Source organism: Podarcis melisellensis (assembly GCF_964234715.1).
Source record: "Podarcis melisellensis genome assembly, chromosome: Z".
Classification (NCBI taxonomy): Eukaryota; Metazoa; Chordata; class Lepidosauria; order Squamata; family Lacertidae; genus Podarcis; species Podarcis melisellensis.
The window spans coordinates 2,032,985-2,048,663 of NC_138547.1; the positions used below are offsets into that span (position 1 = coordinate 2,032,985).

The 15,679-nt window shown below is 43.5% G+C and overlaps 2 protein-coding genes across 7 annotated transcripts in view; both read left to right on the forward strand.

The window, feature by feature from the left end:
- The window catches only part of ZBTB26 (zinc finger and BTB domain containing 26), a 147,206-nt gene that overhangs the window by 29,317 nt on the left and 102,210 nt on the right, over positions 1 to 15,679 (forward strand). The window lies entirely within an intron of this gene.
- Positions 1 to 15,679, forward strand: part of RC3H2 (ring finger and CCCH-type domains 2) — a 46,446-nt gene that overhangs the window by 6,906 nt on the left and 23,861 nt on the right. For 2 of the 3 annotated variants that reach the window (XM_081896330.1, XM_081896332.1), the window contains exons 2-8: positions 963 to 1,181; positions 7,856 to 8,153; positions 10,474 to 10,591; positions 11,556 to 11,789; positions 12,155 to 12,330; positions 13,142 to 13,342; positions 14,324 to 14,456. In XM_081896330.1, the coding sequence (XP_081752456.1) occupies positions 7,923 to 8,153; positions 10,474 to 10,591; positions 11,556 to 11,789; positions 12,155 to 12,330; positions 13,142 to 13,342; positions 14,324 to 14,456 (1,093 nt within the window). In that variant the 5' untranslated portion in view covers positions 963 to 1,181; positions 7,856 to 7,922. The remainder of the gene's footprint in view (positions 1 to 962; positions 1,182 to 7,855; positions 8,154 to 10,473; positions 10,592 to 11,555; positions 11,790 to 12,154; positions 12,331 to 13,141; positions 13,343 to 14,323; positions 14,457 to 15,679) is intronic. The other variant, XM_081896331.1, reaches the window with a different exon arrangement.

Genomic DNA, 15,679 nt, shown 5'->3' on the forward strand with positions numbered 1-15,679 from the left:
GGATTTTGTTCGCAACCAGAGGTACCACTGTACTTCCTCCAGACCTCTACTGCACTTCCCACAGGCAGCATGGCTAGCGAGGGTGAGAGTTGCGCCTTCCGCATGCTTCAGGCTACTAGGCTGGGGAAGGCTACTGTTTATCATTAAGAGAATAAGCCTAGGCAAATCACAAGCTCACCCCCCCCCCCCTTTCCTGCAGTGCTGTTATGAGGAGGTGATCCAAAGCTTTCACTTTCATTCTTTATTAACCTCAGCTTCTTATTTCATGCAAGGCTGACAGGCTGCATTCACAGGTTGTGGTAAACCATAGTTAATGGCTTGCCGTGAAGGTGTAGATGGCTCTCACTTTGCTCAAGCCAAGGTTTGTATTCATGAACAAGCCACAATCCCTGGTTCAGATGTAGCACTAAGCCATGGATTATAGTTTATTGCAGGGAGCACAGCAGGAGTGATCTCCATGTCCACAATAAGCCATCAACTATGATATACTATGGCCTGGACCAATCTCTGTTTCATGTGAACTATGGTTTAAATTTCAGTCCATGGGCATGAAGCAGGGTTGCTTCAACAAACCATAGTTAAAATGAACCACAGTTTGGGCATTTGGACATAGCACCAATCTGTGGTTAAGGAAGAAAAATGGAAGCAGAAGCTTTTGATCTCCTTGGCCAGCATAGCAGCACCACAGGGGAGTGGGCCAAGGAAAACCTCGTTTGTTCCAATCACTATAAGTCATGGTTTAGCATGACACCCAAATGCAGCCATTCACTGTATGAAACTCTTCTAATAGGGAGGCCTAGGTGTGGCTGGTGCTTCATTTCTAAAGACAAATTGTGTGATCTGGAAGTTTTGTCTGCTGGCCCCAGCAATGTGGGAGTAAGCAGGGGCTAATGAGACATGAAGGAATGGCATTCTGCACATGCTCAGGGTGTGTGTCTTCTTTATTTCTTCACATATTCCAGGACTGAGCCCTGGCTTGTGGCAGACATCATGCAATGTGCAGAAATAAGTGAGTCTGTTCTATCTAGAGAAGGTTTATTTAAGCTTCAAGTCATCACGTCTAAACGATGCAGGGTGCTATTATTGTGACTGCTGTTCTTCCCTGGGCTTTGACTATGACTCAGGTCTCTATCTGGCTGCTACAGAAGAAAACTGGTGTGTAAAAGACGGAAGTCCTCTCTGTAAGTAATTCCATGCGAATACCTTGTTGAGTGCAAGTAGTGAACTGACCGAGGTGCTCCAGCTCAATATAATTTTTGAATCCTCCCCTTTCTATAGACTAGACAAATTCATGTTTGGTTTGGATGGAAATTAGTGACTCTCGTCTCCCTGAAGACACTGTGTAATTCTCACTAGTTGTAACTAGCCAAAGCATGGAGTTTGGTGCCACTGAAACCATGGCTTTGTTTTTAGTAACATTGTAATGCAGTTTCAACAACAACAACTATTTGAAAGCATGTCAAGTTGGTTTCAGTCAAGCTTAGTTTCAGAGAAATCTGCTTAAAATTGCACATAAACAAGCATCTCTCTAGCAATGTTCACTTAGAAGCAAGTGCCATTAATTTAAAAATAATTTATCCATAGTTAGGATTGAGCTGTGAGGCACTTGGTCTAAGGAAGCTGTGTTATTTATTTATTTATTTATTTTATTTGAAAGGCTAACCCTGCCCATCCTGAAGACCTGGGGAGATTGGGAGGTAGGGGCAATAAATAAACCAATTTTGCTTGAAGCTCATCTGAAAGATTGCAAAACCCATGCAAAATTCTTTCAACCCATGTTGCTCCCAGCATCTTCTGTTATTTTGTCCCGTACATCTAATAAACAAAGGTATACTGGCTCTGACCATGGAGGTTTTGTTTAAATTTTAATGGCTAATAGTTGCTGTTATCCTCCTTCAGGACAAATTCACAGCGGATGTGTTTAACAGTTGCTGCTGAGCACAGTTACAAAGGAGAAACCTCCACTGTTCTTTGTGATGCCAGATCATAGAATCGCAGAATTATAGAATTGAAGAGTTGGAAGGGACCGTAGGGTTTATCTAGTCCGACCCCTGCCAAGGCAGGAATCTCAGCTCAAGCATCCATGACAGATGGCCATCCAAAAGCCTCTGCTTAAAAACCTCCAAGGAAGGAAAGTCCAGCGCCTCCTGAGGGAGACTGTTCCACTGTCGAACAGCTTTGTCAGAAAGGTTTCCCCGAATGTTTAGTCAAAATCTCCTCTTGAGATTGGTTCAAGTCCTGCCCTCCATGGCAGGAGAAAACAAGCTTGCTGCCTCTTCCATGTGACAGCCCTTAAGATCTTTGAAGATGGCTATCATATCTCTTCTCAGTCTCCTCTTTTCCAGGCGAAGCATATCCAGCTCCTTCAACTGTCCCTCATTAGTCTTGGTTTCCAGACCCTTGATCATCTTGGTTGCCCTCCTCTGCACACCTTCCAGCTTGTCAACATCCTTCTTAAATTGTGCTGCCCAGAATTATACACAGGATTCCAAGTATGGTCTGGCCAAGGCAGAATAGAGTGCAACTGTTACTTCCCTTGATCTGGACACTATACTTCTGTTGATGCAGCTGAGAATAGCATTAGCTGTTCCGCTGCTGCATCACAGAGTTGACTTATGTTAAGTTTGTGCGTTACTAAGACTCCTAAGTCATTTTCACATGTATTGCTAGTTAGCCAGGTGTCCCCCATCCTATATTTGTGCAACTGGTTCTTCCTCCCTAAGTGCAGGCCCTGACTTTTGTCCTTATTGAAATTCATTTTGTTAGCCTGGGCCCTGTTCTCCAATATGTTGAGGTCATTTTGAATTCTGATTCTGTCTTTAGCGTCATTAGCTAGCCCTTCCAGTTTGGTGCCATCTGCAAAGTGGATGAGCATTCCCTCAGTTCCTTCATCCAAGTTGTTTATAAAGACGTCAAACAACAATGGACCCAGGACAGAACCCTGCAGCACCTCACTTGGTCACTTTTTTCCAGGATGACAAGGAACCATTAATGAGAAATCTTTGGGTTCAGTCAGTCAACTAGCTATAAATCCACCTAAAGCTTACCTCGTTCAACCCACATTTTACCAGCTTCCTTGCAAGAATATCATGGAGCACTTTGTTTAAAAAAAAAAAGCGCCTTACAGAACTGAATTATTTTATTTTCCGGCACTGTGCATATACATGGTCACTTGTGAGTTGATCACGCGTGGAGAACGCCTGTACATGTTACACCAGCAAAAGCAGCACAGAAATCAGAAGTTGGAAGAATCAGAAATAATAATCCTTCCAAATGTTAATACTCTGAGTGCAGATAAGAACACTGTGTATCAAGCATATCCTGTTGCTTAAGGGCATTAGATAGCTGAGGTTCCAAACAGAATTTTTTAACAGATGGTTGTAATTAAAGTGTATGCAAAAAAGCAAGTCTTAATCAGCAGCATTCTAGTAAGCACTTTAATGTGTTGCTACTAATTAGATTGTTGCACAGCCAAAGCCCAAGTGAGATATGAAATCAGAAACTGAGGAATTCAGGTGCAATTCAGATTTGCCCACTATGCAGAAGTGATTTACTGTCTTCCTTGTTCACCTTCACGAGAATCTAATGTGGCTGCATATTTTCATTCCTGTTTTTCAGCTGCATAACAAGGTCCAAGCCCTGACTCTTTGAATCTACCCCAGTTGGTGGGTTGAATGATGACCCAGTGGTTCTTTGCAAGTGCCAGCATCAGGGTTTGACATGGCTGGGGCCCTGCCAAGGCCCGTTCCTCAACAGGGACTACCACTGCCGGCCCTGGAGCCTTCTGGCGCTGCTGTTGCTGCTCCTTCTGCCTGTGCACCTTCTGCCTCTGAACCAGGGTGCAGTGACAGGCGCAAGCAAGAGAACCAGCAACCTCTCCCTGGCAGGCAGTGTGTATTGGGCCTGGAAGAGGAAGATACGACCATGGGCAGCAGCAACAGAAGCAAGGCAAGCATTAGCCTGCTGAAGACATCTAGCCCAAAGCTTTCATCTTTGCCAACTCCCCCCTTCTGCCTGGAGCTATCTTTGGCTCCTGGAGAAGGTAGCAAAAATAAGGGTCTTCAGATAAAGCTGCCCATATTTATTTTAAAACTTAGGGTTGTACCCAAGGCAGTCTTACTCAGAGCAGATCCGTTTAAATCAATGGGCATGGCAAACTTAGGCTCATTAATTTAAATAGAACTACTCATAGTATGGGACACAGGTGGCGCTGTGGGTTAAAGCCTCAGCGCCTAGGACTTGCCGATCGAAAGGTCGGCGGTTCGAATCCCTGCGGCGGGGTGCGCTCCCGCTGCTCGGTCCCAGCGCCTGCCAACCTAGCAGTTCGAAAGCACATCAAAGTGCAAGTAGATAAATAGGGACCGCTTACCAGCGGGAAGGTAAACGGCGTTTCCGTGTGCAGCTCTGGCTCGCCAGAGCAGCGATGTCACACTGGCCATGTGACCCGGAAGTGTCTCTGGACAGCGCTGGCCCCTGGCCTCTTAAGTGAGATGGGCGCACAACCCCAGAGTCTGTCAAGACTGGCCCGTATGGGCAGGGGTACCTTTACCTTTACCTTTACTCATAGTAGAGCTTAGTTGTATGCAACCTATTCATAGCCCATACTTTCACTGTATAAAGCTGCCCCAGAGCAGGTAGCAAAGAAAATGTGTTAAACCTCAATACATAATAAAACCAACAATACTAAAAATTCCAGCTGTAAACAATCATTCCTTATAACAGGGGTGGGGAACCTCCAGCCTGTAGGCCAATTTTAGCTCGCCAGAGGGTCTAGTTTGGCCCACAAGGACCTTTCCCCCCAAAAAATGCCCACCCGCCCATCAGCTGGCACCAGAGGGATTGCAACCCCATCCAGAACAGGCAATATGTGTAATTCCTAGATCCAGCAACTGCTCATCTATAGTGCCTCTGCCTTGTTGGGATCCAGTCTCTGCTTGCTGGCCCTCAGCCTGCCCATCATCACATCCAGACAACCATTGCATGTTACTGAGAGGCATATTGCTGTGAGATTGCTGGTGCCCACCACAAGCAGCCAGTTTAGTGGTTTTCCTGCTAGTGGTACCTGAAAGTCAAGGCCTGCCCCCTGTGGGTGGGGCTGCTTCCCATTTCAGTTTTGATGTGCAGCTCTCAATTTGGGAGCCAGGATGTGGCTTGTGAGAATGCTCCACTCCAGGTTTCAGTGCCTTCTTGGTATCCATTCTCTGTGCATTCCCATCCTAACAGAATTAAAATGCTGGAGTTGAACTTGCCCAGGCTGTGTAAATAATGCAAATTCCCTTATTTTGCATAATTCATTCTAGTTTTGCTGACCATGGGGATGGGCACCAATGCCCTGCTGCTGTTCATTAGGCTTCTGTGATTCAGCAGCAGGGATTGCCTACACTTTCAATCTTTTCTTCAAGAACTTAAAGGCTAGAAACTTAATTTAGGAGTTGGGTAACAAAAACAGATGCTCAGGAAGCCATTTCTAATATCGCATTCTGTGCTCTTTCTGCCCACTCCCATGCTTCCACGTAATCCCAGTGTGCCCACAGCTCTGACTCTGCCAAATAGAAAAAGCTTTGCAAACAAACAAACAAACAAACAAACAAACAAACAGATTGGTTCTGCATCTCCCAAACCTGAGGTGTTACAAAGGACAGGTTGGTTAAATGTGATTGGCCATAGTTCCCAAAGAGTTGAACTGTGCCTGTGTGTTATAATTGCATTATCTAAGTGTTGTCGTCGGCTGTGCGTATGGATGTGGATGTTACTGCTTTTGAAGCTGGGAGTTTGGCAGGATTAGAGACACCCAAGGCATTAGATGCCAAACACCTGTTGGCTAACCTAGCTGTGTCGTGTAAAATCACCTGCAAAAGTGCCCCCCCCCATTCCATCTGAGCTTGGAGGTACGTTATCTTTATTTTAACTGCCTACCTCTTCCCTGGTGGACAGAGATGACTTTCTCAGCGGCTGTAACCAGATTGTGGAACTTGTTTCCAAAGGAGGCTAGGCTGTGCCCCTACCTTCTTTGCTTTTGCCAGTAGGCCGAAAGTGCTTTGTTTAGCCCATTCACTGACTGTTGTGGCAGGATCTTTTGAGGTTAGCATACCCTTCAACATCTCTCCAATGGAAATAGGGACATCCTATTCCATCATCATCATCATCATCATCTTTTTATTATTTACAGTGAGGGGGGAAAGTATATGATCCCCTGCTAAATTTGCCCGTTTGCCCTCTGACGAAGAAATGGCCAGTCCATAATTTTAATGGTAGGTTTATTGTAGCTGTGAGAGACAGAATACCATTAAACCTACCATTAAAATTATGAACTGGTCATTTCTTCATCAGAGGGCAAATAGGCAAATTTAGCAGGGAATCATATACTTTCCCCCCTCACTGTATATCCTGCCCATATGACAGAGTTGCCCCAACTACTCTAGGCGACTTCCAACATATATACAAACATAATAAAACAATAAACATTTTAAAACTTCCCTATACAGGACTGTCTTCAGATGTCTTCTAAAGGTTGTATAGCTACTTATCTCCTTGGCTCAGGGGTTGCATAACTCTGTATCCTACAACACTTCTCTGATGAAAATAGAGACATATTAAGGAAAAGTGGGGCATTCCAGGATCACATCAGCGTCTGTAAATCTGGGACTCTCCCTGGAAAAAAGGGACATTTGGAAAGTGTGGCGTAGTGTTTGCGGGGGGGGGTGTATTCCATTTGCAGGCTCAAAAGACAAGGCTTGTGTAGCAAATAGTGAGTTCAGATGGGTAGGTGCAGCCAGATAATTGCCTAATTGCCAAGTAGTTTGTTTGTAACTCAGGCTAAGCCACTGAGGGACAGAAACAATACTATACAGTCATACCTTGGAAGTTAAATGGAATCCATTCCAGAAGTCCGTTCGACTTCCAAAACGTTTGGAAACCAAAGTATGGCTTCTGATTGGCTGCAGGAAGTTCCTGCAGTCAATCGGAAGCAGTGGAAGCCCCATCGGACGTTTGGCTTTCAAAAATATTTTGCAAACTGGAACAGTCACTTCAGGGGTTGCGGCGTTTGGCAGCCAAAACATTCAAGACCTAAGCTGTTCAAAAACCAAGATACGACTATATTTGCAGTCTTCCTTCTCAACACTGAGGCGTCCATGTGCTTTTGTAGCTGATCTAAGATATATGTATGCCATCTTAACCTGTCTGCTGTTTGCCACTGAGCAAGAATGTCAACCTGCACTCCCATGCCAGTGCAGCATCCTAGGTAGTGGACAGCTGTGTGTTTTGCTTTTTGTTTTTAAATGAAAATGAACACCTCCCAACCTTTTTTGCAGCTTGAAAAAGCAAAGGAATGTACATATGTCTGTATTCAAAAATGCATTTGTATATTTGATTTGATACAATATTTGTATTCCACTTTTCCAACAACAAATGTTGAACTCAAAGCAGTTCACAATATTAATAATAGCATTAAAAACAAACACTGCAGTCATCATACTATCAAACAAAAAAGTGTATAAATAAAGCAAACAGCAGCAACAGGGTCATCAATGCAATTAATACAATTCAGTAAAGTCATAGTAACTCATAGTGTTGCCATGATACTTTCTAATCACATGGAACCTTACTTCAGAACAAAAAAAAATAAAAATGGATTAGCTGTGACCTCTTAGTTATCAAATGCACTGTTTTTAACACTTCAATGGATGGGAAGCTCTTCACTGTACATGAACTGTAGACACTTACATGGAACTATATATTTACAAAACCATTTGGGGTGGGTGGGTAAGGTCATTGTGTCAGTGGTGGCTGGTGATCAGTTTGGATATAGCTGGAGAAAAATATTTATTTATTTATTTATTTATTTGCTTCACAGCCGCCAGACCCCTGAACAAGAGACAGCATGGTTTGCTAGCTATCTGACTGAGTGCCTGGCTTTCACGATGCCTGTGCAGGCGGCTCAGTGGACAGAGTTCCTGTCCTGCCCAATCTGCTACAACGAATTCGACGAGAATGTGCACAAGCCCATCAGCTTAGGCTGCTCACACACGGTCTGCAAGACCTGCTTGAATAAGCTTCACCGCAAGGCCTGCCCTTTTGACCAGACAGCCATCAACACTGACATTGATGTGCTTCCTGTAAACTTTGCACTTCTCCAATTAGTTGGAGCCCAGGTAAAGGAAAGGAGCCTGTTTTGGTTAGAATTTATAGCTCTCATAAATAATAATAATAATAATAATAATAATAATAATAATAATAATAATAATAATAATAATATTTGGTCTGATCCTTCTGTGAATTTTTGCTTGTGTACAGGAGCTGGAAAAACACACTGGGAGTTCAAATACCTTAACAGGAAATAGATGGAGAAGGGAATCTCTCTTTTTTTCAGCTGTTCTTTGCATAAGGCAAGCAGATGCTGGGGAAAGTGGAGGCAGCCTCCTTGCTGGTGCTCCTAACCCCCATTTCCTGGCCATTCCCCTTGGTCAAAGGGCAGCACTGCACATGCTCCATGGCATATACTGGCCCTCCTGAACCAGCTTGTTGCCACAGGGAAGGGAGGGGAGAATGGGTTTGGGATGGGTATACTGAGAGGCAGAGCTCGGTATCATATGAATCTGAGCTCTACCTCTCAGTATACCTGAAGGAGTGTTTCTATTCCCATCATTCAGCCCGGACACTCAGGTCCATTTCCGAGGGCCTTCTGGTGGTTCCCTCATTGCGAGAACAACAGTGTGGATCCAGAAAAAAAGATCCAGCTGAAGTCTTTGAAAGGAACACCATTGCTGCCTAACAAAACAAGTGAGGAAACGGAATCACTACCCGGGTGCTCTATGCTGAAACCTCAAGGACCCATAAATATTAAAGAAGACTCATCCCATACCATTGATTATGGCAGATCTCAAGATGAGCCAGTAGCAGGGCAAGATCTGTCCCAGGATAAAGGATGGAAACTGATACTGGCAGATAGGAAGTTAGCTTTTTTAAACTACCCGAAGCCAAAGGGCTTCCTTACACAGGAAGAACGCTCGGTGCATTTTGTGAATACTTTAGATGATATGCTGCCAGGAGAAGTGAGGTTACAGGGAACCAGGCAGAGGGCCTTCTCAGTAGTGGCGCCCGCCCCGTGGAACACCTTCTCATCAGATGTCAAGGAAATAAACAACTATCTGACTTTTAGAAGACATCTGAAGGCAACCCTGTTTAGGGAAGTTTTTAATGTTTGATGTTTTATCATGTTTTTAATATTCTGTTGGGAGCCGCCCAGAGTGGCTGGAGAAAACCAGCCGGATGGGTGGAGTATAAATAATAAATTATTATTATTAAAATTATGTGGGCAAGCCCTGTGCCACATACTTAAAGTTTGATTATAGTTGGGCATTAAAGTTGACAAGCAGGCCAGGCAGAAAAGGGGGGTCTGGAGGAGAAGGGAGAGAGGAGGCACCATATACTTGTTAATTTCATAGCAACCTTGTTTGCATGTACTGCTAAGCCAAACCATGGCTTTCTGCAGAGGTGCAGGCTTCCATAGAGGGAATGGTGGCTAATTTGCACCTCCAGTAATTTTGTTGCTGCATTAAACAAAGCCATGGTTTGGTTTAGCATGTTGTCTGAACCTGGGCTTGTGGTTAAGTTTGCCTGGAAAAATATTAGCATTATATGGAAACTGTGCCAGTATGTTTCCATTTTATAGTTCTGATGCTGCATTGGTTTTATTCCTTCTGTTTCATTGGTCTTTTGTTTTGTTGCCTTCTTTGCCTTCAGTTTCAGGTGAAGGGCTTATCTGCACTTACCTTTTGTTCCACTTTTTCCAAGTACAAGTCTGCGCTTAAAAGCTCCATGTCTGAACGTGAGGGGTTTTTTTGCCTTGGAGCTTTCCCCCTGAAAACCCACTCTTTAATGCTCAAGCAGAGCAAACGTCAACTCAAGTTTTCTGCAAATTGCTGTTTGGTCTGATTGAACTTTAAAGAGCAGCTTTTCACAGGGAAAGCTCCAGGGGTGTGTGAAAGTGGGGGTGCTCTGACATGGAGTTTTAAAGTGCAGAACATGCCTGGAAAGAGCAGAAGAAAGGTAAGTGTGGATAAGCCCCAAGGCAGGCTTTCCTCAAATAACAAAAGCATTTAAATCACATTTTGATACATCAACATTTTGTTTCCTCACAAGCTGCATGCATTGTCTGCATGTACTTTTGTAAACCAAGAAAACCTTTAATAAAAAGTATTCACACACACACGCCCTAGTGGTATCTTAAAGACATGAAAGCTTATGCTAAGTCTGGGTCTAATCAAATAAGCAAGCATTGCTGCTTATTGTCAAGTCAGATTTTTAGTGGCAGCTCTTTGATCTTGCATAATTACAGAATTAGGGTGCTTGTTGAGAAATGGTGTATAATTTCCTGCAGCATCACATTAATGGTGTGTATCTCTCTCCAGTCTTTGATAACCAATTACACACTGGTCACTGCTTCTTCCTTTCTGCACTTGACCTGTACAGGCACCTGATCACCAGACCATCAAGCTAAGCAACTTAGGAGAGAACAAACACTATGAAGTGGCAAAGAAATGTGTTGAAGATCTGGCACTTTATTTGAAGCCACTAAGTGGAGGCAAGGGTAAGTTCCCCCATGAGGTAGTGAAAGAAGCCGGTCAAGCTGGTGTCCTTTTCAAATTGAAGGTTTTAAATAGGAATCACACATGTTGGGAAGCTGCCTTCGCCCACGTCAGACTGCTTGTTCATCTTGTCGGGTTCCAGGGCGCCAGGAGGGCCCTTTCCGATCCCAGTGAAGACCCACAAGCAAGGCATGAGCGCAATAGCCCTCTTCCACTCTTGTTCTCCTTCAAATGGTATTCAGAGGCATGGTGGCTTCTTTCATCCTCTTAGTAGTATATAGCCACACAGAATGAGATTAATTTATTGATTTAATTAATTTATTAATTAATTTATTTGTCAACTGCCTTTCCCTGAAGCCCAGATAGAAATAGGCAATTCTGCCAGTTTCAGTTTCTCTCATTTTCTCATTTTCCTAACTTTTAGCTTGATTCAATCCATTTATTTGTGATTGTTTGCAGTAAAAAAGAAAAAAGAAAAAAAGGCAGTGTCTTCAGGGAGAATCTGTGTGCATCTGCATGCTTCTTTCTCCTAATATATACAAATTGTACACAATTTTGCCTAGTATTTTCTGTTTTCTCCTAATTGCATTTTTGTTCATATTTTTCCTAAATACACTGTATATCCATTACTGTATAAGTGTACTTTTCACTAACGTATTGATCATTATATGCACTGCACTGTAAAATTCAGAAACAGACAATATTCAGAGACATCAAAGGATAGTTGTGTGTTTTGTTTTATTTTGTTTTGTATTGTATTAGTTTAGGAAGGGCAAATGTAGTAGGTTCATATAGAAATGTAAACTGAATGAATTCTGCACCACCCCACCCCGCCCCAACCGCTACCAAAATCTGTGCATTTCACATCCCATTGTGCCCCACCTGCTCACTGAGGAAATCCTTGCCTTTCACATGGAGTAGAAGGCCTCCCTCCTAACCTTTCTCCTTTTGTTCCTCCTTCTGAAGGCATTGCCAGCCTGAACCAGAGCGCACTGAGCCGGCCTATGCAAAGGAAACTGGTGACACTAGTGAACTGTCAGCTGGTGGAAGAGGAAGGCCGGGTCAGGGCCATGCGGGCAGCCCGCTCCCTCGGGGAGAGAACTGTCACTGAGCTGATATTGCAGCACCAGAACCCTCAGCAACTGTCTGCCAATCTCTGGGCCGCTGTCCGGGCACGAGGGTGCCAGTTCCTCGGTCCAGGTAACCCCTAGCTGGAGTAAATAGAGAGAGGGACTTGTCAGAGTGAAGCACTGAGGCCACAGTCCTTTACATGCTTACCTGGGAGCAAGTTCCCTTGGAACTAAGACTCATACTTCTGAATGGATACATCTAGGGTTGGGCTGTTCATCACTCAGACACTATTTGTGAAAACTTCCTACCAGGTCCCCACCTTGGGGTAGAAGCTGGTGGGCTCTGTTTATTTTTGGAACAAATAATTTAAGTTCCCAGCCTTCACTGTTGCAAAGGTTCAGGCAAAGAATAGTTTGGGCCTACATCCTTTAACCTGCTATGGTTTGCCCTTGCTTTTTCTAGACCCTAAATAATGTCAACCTATGGCTTTCTAGCTATGCAGGAAGAAGCCTTGAAGCTGGTGCTGCTGGCCTTGGAAGACGGCTCAGCCCTCTCCAGGAAGGTCTTGGTGCTTTTTGTTGTCCAGAGGCTGGAGCCAAGATTCCCCCAGGCATCCAAAACCAGCATTGGCCACGTGGTACAGCTTCTATATCGAGCCTCATGCTTCAAGGTGCAGTACTTTCGAGTTTCTCATTTCTAATCTGTTTTAACTGTTTTTAATTCTGAAATTTACATTGTTGTAGCCCACCCTGGACCCTGCTGGTAAAGTAAATTTCATAGTAAAAAAAATAATTCTAGGTTTCCTGCAGCTAGGCAACTCATAGTTAGCAAAGTTGCTTTTAATGAAATATTGGTGACGATACCTCAGAAAATGTTAGGGTAGTTTAGTAATAAGAATTAACTCATGAGAAATCTTTGTAGTACTATCTTTCTGGCCCCTTCTTTTAAAACTTCAAAGGAAGACCAGTGCAAAACTAATATATTTTTCAAAAAGTTTGGTTCTATCCATTTATTATTATTAATATTATTTATTACATTTGTTATTTGCTTTATCTTCTCCAAGGTCAGCCAAAGCAACTTACCACCATCTGGGTTTGAGTAGAGGCAGTGGTTCCCTACTCTAATGACAAGTCTGTGTCAATTTTATAAAAGTTCAAATCTGTGCAATGAGAGCATAGTATTGTTCATGACAGCAGTAACTGGTTATAACACAATAATCATAGGGTGCATTCCTTTCCATCAAATGCACTCTTGGATATGCATGGGGGGGTATCAGCATGCATTCTGCTGAAAGGCAGTGTGGTTCAGATGGACTACGTCTGCACATGGATGCAGCCCCACAGTCCTTTAAATTGATACTTGAGTGCACTAGGTGTGGAGTGCCTGGCGTGCTCTGATCCATGGGGTCATGAAGAGTCGGACATGACTAAACGACTAAACAACAACAAGAGGCATTTTTGTTCATTGACTGATTTGTGTAGGTCACCAAAAGAGATGAAGATTCTTCCCTGATGCAACTGAAAGAGGAATTTCGCAGCTATGAGGCATTGCGTAGGGAACATGATGCTCAGATTGTCCACATTGCCATGGAAGCCGGCCTTCGGATATCACCAGAGCAGTGGTCTTCCCTACTCTATGGAGACCTGGCGCACAAATCCCACATGCAGTCCATTATTGACAAGGTGTGTAGCGGCTACAGAATAGTTGCTTTTTATTTGTTTTTTTCTGAAATACAGCACTACGTCTGGTGATGAAGCTGCATAGGGCAGATTCTGAGCTGAGAGATACAGCCTCTCAGCACTGATCCTCAATTCATGCAACCTGAAGACGTGCTGTTAATTATGGAATATTTCTCTCCTGCCTACACCTTCGGCTCAGGTCAATTAAACAGAAACCATTTTATAGAACAAAAACTAAAATACATAACAAATAAGATTTGGGAATGGAGAGCAGGGAAGAGATTTGATGTTTCTTGAGCCAGAAAAATATGTGTGGAGAAGGTGGGTAGAAATAAGCTCTTTTCCCTCTCCTAAAATACTAAAACTTGGAGCCATCCAATAAAACAGAACAGAAGAGTCAGACTGGAGAAGAGGAAGTATTTCTTCACACAGTGCATAATTAAATTACGGGATTTGCTCCCACAAGAGGTAGTGAAGATAAGACAAATTCATAGAAGATAAGTCTTATCAGTGGCTACAATAAACAATGGTTATGTTCTCTCTCTACTGTTGGAAACAGGAGGCCTCCAAATGCCAGTTGCTAGGAACTGCAAGTGGGGAACCTGCTTTTGTGCCCAGGTCCTCCTTGTGGGCTTCCCAGGAGAGGCATCTGGTTGGCTGCGGAGAGATCAGAATGCTGGACCAGATGGCTCTTCATAGGTTCACAGTATAATTTCCTTCATATAACACAAAGCAGTACAGGATTCCTTTTGGTGTACCAACCTCCCCGCTGCACCAAGGATTCTTACGTTTTATTGTATTTTTAATATTTTACTGGAAGCCGCCCAGAGTGGCTGGGGAAACACAGCCAGATGGGTATAAATATTATTATTATTATTATTATTATTATTATTATTATTATTATTAATTCTATTATTACTATTATTATTATTATTATTATTATTATTATTATTATTTAAGCACTTGTTTGTTTCTTTTCTTTAGCTTCAGTCCCCAGAATCCTTTGCAAAAAGTGTGCAGGAGTTGACCATTGTTCTGCAACGTACGGGTGACCCTGCAAATTTAAACAGGCTTCGTCCCCATTTGGAGCTATTGGCCAACATAGATCCTAATCCAGGTATGTGAATGGTCTGCATGTGTACTTGAGCTTGCACACTCACATTTTGTTTTACATTCCTTCTTTACAAAACGAGAGGGATAGTTTTATTTCCCTTTTCACTGTATACTGGGGGATTTCTTTCTTAGTTGTTTTACTCACAGCAAGATTTGTGCATGCCATGGAAAACCTAGATATGCTTTCATCACGTGGGACAATCTTTATCTTGTTCTGTGCGGTTTCCTCCACAGGAGTGCATTCTTTGTAGTAACCTGGTACCTGCTAGATGTCGTGAGACTACAAATCCCATCAACCCTGACCCCTTGCCTGCTGTCTGGGGCTGATGAGAGTTGTGGTCCAAAACATATAGAGGACATTCGGTAAAGGAAGCCTGGTTGGTTGAAGTTATATACCGCCCTTCATCTGAGAGCCAGTGTGGTGTAGTGGTTAAGAGTGGTAGTTCACATAATCTGGTGAACTGGGTTCGCGTCTCCGCTCCTCCACATGCAGCTGCTGGGTGACCTTGGGCCAGTCACACTTCTCTGAAGTCTCTCAGCCCCACTCACCTCACAGAGTGTTTGTTGGGGAGGAAGGGAGAGAGAATGTGAGCCGCTTTGAGACTCCTTAAAGGGAGTGAAAGGCGGGATATCAAATCCAAACTCCTCTTCTTCTTCTTCATTATCACAGGATGGTTTAAGAACACAAAAATACATAACACAATAACAAATAAAACAATAACACTCCTCCATTCAAACATACATCATTTAAAAGGCCATCAATTATTTAATTAGCAAAAGGTCTGGGAGAAGAGAAATGTTTTTGCTTGGTGCCTAAATACATGTAGATAAGATGCTAGGTGGTCCTCTCTGGGGAGAGCATTCCACAAGTGGGGAGCCACCACAGAAAAGACCCGTACTCACGTTTTCACCTCCGGACCTCTCATGGAGGGGGCAAACAAAGAAAGGCTCCAGATCATGGGATAAGGGTCTGGGTTGGTTCATATGGGGAGAGGCAGTTTATGCAATTGCCAACTGTGAGATAGTAGAAGCCGTAAAGAGGCCCAATCACAGATCTGGGGAAACAAAACTTTAGGACTCCAGTTTGGCTCTACCAGAAAAATACTGTGAGAAAATGATGGCATGTCAGTTGAGCATCAGTGTAGCCTGGTGGGAATTTTGGCACCAGCAGAGCTCTTGGTTAGATTAACCCTGCACTTCAAAGATGATTCTGCTTAAGAGAAAAGT